The sequence below is a fragment of the Camellia sinensis genome, chromosome 15 (assembly GCF_055761805.1).
Source record: "Camellia sinensis isolate YWXY chromosome 15, ASM5576180v1, whole genome shotgun sequence".
Classification (NCBI taxonomy): Eukaryota; Viridiplantae; Streptophyta; class Magnoliopsida; order Ericales; family Theaceae; genus Camellia; species Camellia sinensis.
In genome coordinates, this window is record NC_138975.1 from 119,134,066 (window position 1) to 119,142,129 (window position 8,064).

Consider the following 8,064-nt stretch of genomic DNA (forward strand, 5'->3'; position numbering starts at 1 on the left):
TAACATATGGGTGAATATTAAAAAATATTAACATCCGATACGGGTTATTTCAACTTTCACCCATCAAAATGTTAACAAAATAAAGATGAATTTAAATTGTTGATCATAACCACTTGGATCATAACCTAAACTATTATTTTATCTTATAGTTAAATACCATTTTGTCTCTTAATTAATTAATACCACTGAACCTCTTAACTAGGGTGGAAATCACATTCATTAGGTTTATAATTTAAATTTTTAAATGATTTACTAATTAACAGTTCAATATAATATCAAAACTGAAAATAGATTATGTGTTCAAATCTCACAACATACCTAATAACTGAAAATATTTGCACCTCTTTGACTTGTTTATGGAAGAGTATGACCACACATGAGGATAATAAAGTTGTCAATCTCTTTAACAAATTAAGATTTAAGATATGTTGGTGATCAATAATTTAATAAAGCTCATCTCAAACAAACTCAAGACATATGATAAAAGAACAACTTAATACATAAGAACCTCATTATTGTGAAGTCTGAGAAATGTTTGTTGTACACAGTATTACTCCACATGTGAAAGTTTATTTCTTTGCATGTCATACACATTTTTTGAGGAGTATATATCAACACTCAAAAGCTAGTAATTATTTATATATATATATATATATATAAAAAAAAGTCAAAAAATTTATCCCAAAAAATGATGTGTGGTCTAATTTCAATTATCGTATAGTAAGACTCACACTTAAAACAAATCACAATCCTACATTATTTTTTGGATTTTTTTTTTTATATAAAATTAAAGCATTGTTGATACCAATAATCTCTTAGATGAATGGAATTGAATTGAGACATGTACCAATAAGCTCACAGTGCAGAAGACTACTGTTATTAGTGGTTTTGCCACTTCTTAGTGCATGAGACTCCTATTTTTTTAGTGTACAAAACTCATGTTATTATGAAAGAAAAGTTAGTTGTGTGCTATGTTACTCCACATCTAAAGAGTTTAATACATACCTTTTGAAGGGTATATATCAATATGAATGGAATTGAAGTAGGACATGTACCAATAAGCTCATAGAAGAATGGAATTGAAATAGGGACAATGCTCTGTTCCAATTCCTCTGGCTAGGGCATGTTCTTCCAAGGTTAATGGGCATTGAAGTGGGATGTTCTCTGTTCCTCATGCTAACCCATGTTCTTCAAGGGACCCATTAAACACACAAATTTGCTTTTGCTATATTGAGAGTTGAAAGGGTGTATGAAGATGTTTCTACTTTGAATCTTTGATCAACTAATGGGTTGTATGGGGCCTTGACAGCATATTTTGTAGATTTGGACAGTTGGAAACGTGAGGAATTATTTGGGGGTAGGGTTTGGGATTTCAGGTGGATAGAGATGTGAATAGAGGAAAGGTAGAGAGAGAAAGAAAAAGATTAGATAAAAGATTTGCTTGTTGGATGGTTCATGGTTGCTTCTGGACCAATTGCAATAAATCTTTCCACACTCACTTTTTGTATTAGGGAAAAGGGATAATTATTTAGGAGTGTCGGAGTATCATATGAAATTATTTATGTGGTATTCTAAATCAATCACATAGTAAAAAAATTTACAAGTAAAACATGCTGACTCACTTTTATTAAGAAATTAAAATACAAATGATAATCTACTTATGTGTTATAATTTTTCATTAATCAGAAATACCATCTAATAATTTTTCATGGAAAAGACTTTCCAGGCTTGCCACAAGTTATTGTTTGAAGTTTGTAATTTAGTGCCTTTGTAATTTGTGTTTTGGCTTGCTAAATTTCTTCTAAATTGCCTAATTGTTAGGTAAATAAATTAAATTTGAATCTATTTTAAAACTTGTCAATTTTTTGAGTTCTATTTGATAAACTTTAGATGCACACTTGATGATTGCACCAATCAAAAAAAAAAAAAAAAAAAAAAACTTGGTATGAATGAAACTTGGTTGGTATCGACTTAAAATATAATCAAATCAAACTTAAATACAATTTAAAACTTATTAAAATTTTAAATGTAGCTTAAACAATTGCTATTCAATTCAACTTGACTCGTTTCTTAGAGGGGAGAGTAAAGGAAACAGTCATGAATGCAACCATTACGAACCACACTTGTCCAAAAAAAAAAAATCACAAAACTGATTTACAGTACAGGCCAATTATAGTTTGGTTTAGCCAGTGTTTGAAATCATGGATTATAGGCTTAGAACCATGAGACTCAAAGGCAGCATTGAGAGGAGAAAAGAAATTCTGAAATTGGCTTAATTAAAAGTGCTTTTAGAATGAAGAAGAATTCTTAATCCCAAAAAGTTAAGGATTAAGTAAGGCTTAACTCTTTTTGCCACATCATGATCACTGTCAACAAAGCAACAATATTATTGTTACCAAATAAATAAATAAAATAAAATAGTAAAAATGAATATAAGAAGTAAAGAATATAAAAATCAAAACACACTATGATCCATATAGTAACTTTACTTTATGTGGTATCATATTTATAGAGAAAAAAGATTGAGAGGGATGGATAAACATGTTAGCATAGCCAATGCCTAGGTGTAGAATAGCATGAGTATTTTGTTTACTAGAAACATTTTTTTTTTTTTTTTTTGATAAGAGTTGTTTGGACTTATCCTGACAGAGTAAATCTCCTGTGACGTTGGCAAGCCCTAATGTCACGCACGAGGTAACTCTTGCGTGTGTTTGTCGGCAAAAGAAGTGGAGACAAGTAATCCGAATTAGAACCGCAAAATCCGGGATTCAAAGTGCATGGCATGAGCAACTATGCCCCCATATTGTTTTGTTTTGTTTGGTTTGGTTTGGTTTGTCCATCCTTTTATTTCTCGACCATCCATCCACAACCAAAAAAAAGATGCACAACACTTTATGTTATGTCCCTTTGCAACAACCCAAAAACAAAAGAAAAAGCAATTGTAAAAAAAGTTCATCACCACCATCCACAAAATGGCCTGAAAACAAAGCTAGATTAGGGGTGGAGAAATGGCCGGGTTGGATTTAGGTCGGGTCAACCTTATATAATAAAGAATTTTGTGTTTGTTGAAATTCGGTTTGGCTTTAACATTGGTCCTCTATCTCTGCTCAAGCCCGATTTAAAAAATAATTATAAATTTCAAACTTATTCATCGGGCCATATGCTAAAAAAAAATAAATTCAATCACATAATTAAATAAATATTGATATTATTACAAATTGAAAGATTTTGTGAATAAATTAAATCATATATCACCATAAATATGAATTTTAATCAAATGAGCAAAAATATAGTCCAAATTCCAAAAAAATATATATTTTAATATATAATAAATAAATAAATAATTAGCGGGCCTCGTCGGACTGAAAATATTAGCTCCACTCACTCCTATGAGTTAAAATAACTTTTTAAACTTAAAAAAAAAAAAAGATTGAATCAGACGGACGAACATGCCGATATCTACCTCTAAATATAGATCCTCTCAAAAGCCAAATAGTTGAAAGTAATAATAAAAAATCTATCTATAGACACCCCACGCCACACCACACCACACCAATTTGTGGCCCTATAAATTCCCTGGAGGAGAGAGAGAGTAGTGGTATCAAGTCATGGATTGAAATGTGGAAACATCTTTGTCATTCCTCATGTGATGGTTGTTTCTGAAAACTACACTCGAGTGCTCTTCCACTACCCCAAACAGTGCCTTCATTTTATAAAAATCGAAATGGGTATGAAAAAATAATAAAGGCATATTCTCTTCAGTTTAAAATTTAAACTCAAAGATATTGTTTGAATTTGTAGAATTTATCATGAGTTTAAGTTTGATAATTTAAATTATTCATTTATTATTTATTTTATATACACAAAAAATTAGATAAATTTGATAATTATAATCTATTGAAATTACTACATTTGTAATTAAAAAAATAAAATACACAAAATACCAACAAAATGAACTGTTCCAGTCTATATTTTGAACTAAAGGGGATCTCTGCCTCCTAATAATTCATCGGTCGTTTTTCAATAAAAAAAAAAAAAAAAAACTATATACAACACATATTTTGTACAATAGTGAATTGTTCAGATATCATATCACGAGTATTAATGAATTATATTGTTTCCAACTACAATTCTTAAATCAATTTAATCAAAAGATGATAGGGTTGAATTAACTACTATGGTGTCATTTAGAAATATGTTATTTTAGTAATTTTTTAATTTTTTGATTTTTCGACTAAAATACGAGAAAAAAAATTAGTTTAATTGGAATAACTTTTTGATTTTTTACAAAAAAGATGTACAAAAAATAGAGAGAAAATGAAATTTTTGACTTTTTGATATATGTTATAGGATTTTAGTTTTTTTAGCAACTTTTTAACTTTTAAGCTGAAAGGTTGCATGCTAAAAAAAGCCTATGTTTTGGTTTGGCCAGGGCTTTTTTAGTTGGCCTTTTTGAGTTGAGACTTTTTTAGTTTGGGATTAAAAAGTTTATTTGGGTTGACTTTTTTTTACTTTTTGGACTTTTGTGAGAGAAAAATGAAATGATTATGATTTGAATATGACATTTTGCTATTTAACATATTTTGTATTTTTTTAGGCCTAACTTCTTTTCCCAAACGAAGCCCGAGTAAAAATAGCCAAAACTAATTTAATTAAGCCCTGTTTGGGAAGGACTATTTGGGCTAAAATAATCAATAAAGACAAAATAGGCTAAAGGGTGATTTTCTTTACACACCATTAATACTCTCAATACATACCATTAATAGATTAAATTTATATTCCAATAATATCCTCCATTAAAATGACCATTAAAGACAATATGAAATGTATTCTATCTATTCAAAAAATTTATATATTAAAACACAAAATACTCTTCACAAACCATTATTCCTTTAGGATTTAGGATTTTAACATATAAACATTGTATTTCTTCATCGTCTTCGCTATTAACATATACTCATGATATCATTCATTATCAATTAGCTCACTTCATTCTCTTCTTCGCTATACTTATTTTTCGAACTCAAAATATTATTGCCTTTAAATATTTAGGGTTTAAGAATATTGAAATCAATTAGTTTTGAATACTTGCACACCATGGGTGACACTGAAATAGTTGGTTTTGATATAAATATTGAAAATGTTGACTTGAACATTGACAAAGTTAGTTTATACTGTAGTTTTTTGATTTTTTATTTATCTCGTTCATAGGTTGGGAAAATGAGTTTATTCGTCGTACTCGGATAATCAGAATTGAACTCTTACACAATGTTCGATTATTTATATTTGAACAAAATAATTTTATTCAAATTATTAAGATTGACTAAATATTAAATGTTCATACATAAAAAAACTGAACATTTTAAGTTAGTTCGGTTAAAATAAACTAAACTTTTATTCATTGCTCAGATATAAATTTTTGAACATATTAATGCCTTGTTTGGAAATATGTTATTTTAGTAACTTTTTTACTTTTTACGAAAAGATGTGCAAAAAAGTAGATAGAGTAATGTGATATTTATAGTGACTTTTTTTTTACTAAAACAAGGCCGAAGTTTGTTCAATTTTGTATTTATAAATATGACTAATTTGATGAATTTGAAACAACGACGAGAGACGAGAGTTCAAGACCGACAATGAAGGTCAATATCACGAATATGGAGGCCGAATGAAATATTCTGCCGGTAATTTGAAACGACGAGATGAGACACGGCAAGAGTTCAATACCAATTATGGAGATCAACATTGGCGAAGATGGAGGCCGAATGAAATTGTCGCCAATAATAGAGATCAAGACCGACAAAGATGGTCTTTGTTCTAAAGATTGTGGGGTTTTTATTGTGTGTAGTGGTTAAGATGAAGAGTTTTTAGTGTGTGTTATTATGTGTATTCAAATAGTTAGTGGTGTGTTAATATAGAATTAGTAATGACAAGTTAAAGTGTAAACTAAGATTTCTTTAAACCTTAAAAATTATTTTGTGTGTATCAATGGTGTGTACTGAGAGTATTAGCTCTGTGTAAAGACGGCTTCATTTGGGGACAACATATTTTAGTAAAAAAAATTAAAAAAATCATTATAAATTATCACATCATTTTCTCTACTTTTTTTAAATATTTTTTTTTATAAAAAATTAAACAATTATTAAAATAACATATTTTTTTTTAAAAAAAAAAAACTAATTAAAATAGTCAACCCCTCAAATGAGAGGTCAAAGCAAATAAAAGTGATTTGTTCCAAATATGGAGAGTCTTAGAATCTCAAATTTATCACTAAATCACATACATATCACATAATTTATATATCTATTCTAATAATTAATAATTCAAATAATAGTGATATAGTGTTCCTACATGTCCCAATGTCAAAAGTAGCTCTCTTTCCTCTCATTTTGTCTTTAAATAGGGTGGCATATGAGAGAGAGAGAGAGAGAGAGAGAGAGAGAGAGAGGGAGAGAAGTAAGAGAGAGAAGAGGAGATGGAGAACTCAAATGGGTGCCAAAAAACACTTAAGGATGTTTCACTTCAAGAACTAAGAGATAGGCTTGCAGAGTTTGCTAGGGTGAGGGGATGGGAACAGTACCACAGTCCTAGGAATCTCCTTTTGGCTCTGGTACGTTATGTACTCAAAAATTTTTTAATCTATACATTTTAAAAAAATACATAGCATAAATTTTAAAAATCGTTAAAGAAAGATCATATATATACATTAGACCATCCAGTCTTGTAATTTGTAAATTTTATGATTTAATTCGATCTTTTTTTAATTATGTGTGTAAATCATCTATAAAAATAAATTTAAATCATATATAAACACTAGACTATCCAGTCCTGTGATTTGCAAATTTTATGATTTAATCCAATCGTTTTTTAGTTATGTGTATAAATCATCTATAAAAATAAATTTAAATCTATTGGATAATCACACTCACATATTTAATCATACTTATTTTTGTAAAAAAATAAATAATAATTATGATTTTAACAATCTATTGTCTATTTCACTGGAAACAAATGTAATGAAATTATATAGCTACGAACCCATATAAAACTAGAAAAATGCTTGGATTAAATTATCAAAATCGACTCTACTATAAAGAAGCTAGTTCCATATATATATATATACACACACATGCAATAAATAGGACCACGTTTGGTGTAAAATTAAAATTTTGAATTGAATTGAGCAGGTGGGAGAGGTGGGAGAACTCTCAGAGATATTCCAGTGGAAGGGAGAAGTGGCTAGGGGACTACCCAACTGGAGCCCTAGTGACAAAGAGCACCTAGAGGAAGAACTCTCTGATGTTTTACTCTATCTAGTTCAACTTGCTGATGTTTGTGGCCTTGATCTTGGCCAAGCTGCTCTAACCAAGATAGTCAAGAATGCTAAAAAATACCCTATTAATAACTAGGAACTTTCCTACCTAGTTTCATATGTAATCATGTATTAGACCCTTTGTGGGTATGGTCTTTTTTTTGTATCAAACCTTTGATCTTCAAGTTTGAGTTAGAAAGTTTTTTATTTATGCATTTGTGAGCTAGTGAATGTTGTGAGCGAAGTTTCGGAGAAACTGTTTCTCCTTTGTTATAGCTAAGGATCATCTATCCCTTCTGTTTTATGTCATCTAGTTTGAAATTTTCTTATTATCAGTCTTTTAGACTTGATTATGTAGTAGAAAAATAATTTGAAGCGAGAAACAGATAAATAGGACAGAAGATTTCTGTTTTATTATTATCAAAGCATCTTTGTTTTTTGAATTGTATCATTATTCTTCCTCTTTGTCCTTATGGCAACCAAGGTAATCATGATAAAGAGTTCTTAGCTAGAAAAGCCCCCCATGCATAGGTTAGAGGCATTTAGGCTCATAATGCAAAGAACTCCTTTAATGCTCAATGTTAACAACTGAAAAAAAAATCCTATAATGTGATTCATTACTTATGAACTAATCAATTCAACACAATTTTTAAATTAGACAATAATTTAAATCATCTAATCAATTCAAAAGTAATTTAGATTATCTCTAAGCAATTAATAAATTCGATACACAGATTTAAAGTGAAAAAATA

The 8,064-nt window shown here is 29.2% G+C and overlaps 1 protein-coding gene across 1 annotated transcript; it reads left to right on the forward strand.

Annotated features, from left to right (window-relative positions):
• The first annotated feature begins 6,413 nt into the window (after positions 1 to 6,413).
• On the forward strand, positions 6,414 to 7,737 carry LOC114269991 (uncharacterized). The gene is made up of 2 exons (XM_028211379.2): positions 6,414 to 6,610; positions 7,188 to 7,737. Exons 1-2 carry the CDS (start codon positions 6,476 to 6,478, stop codon positions 7,407 to 7,409), a joined length of 357 nt encoding a protein of 118 aa, XP_028067180.1. The 5' UTR covers positions 6,414 to 6,475; the 3' UTR covers positions 7,410 to 7,737.
• Positions 7,738 to 8,064: the final 327 nt, after the last annotated feature.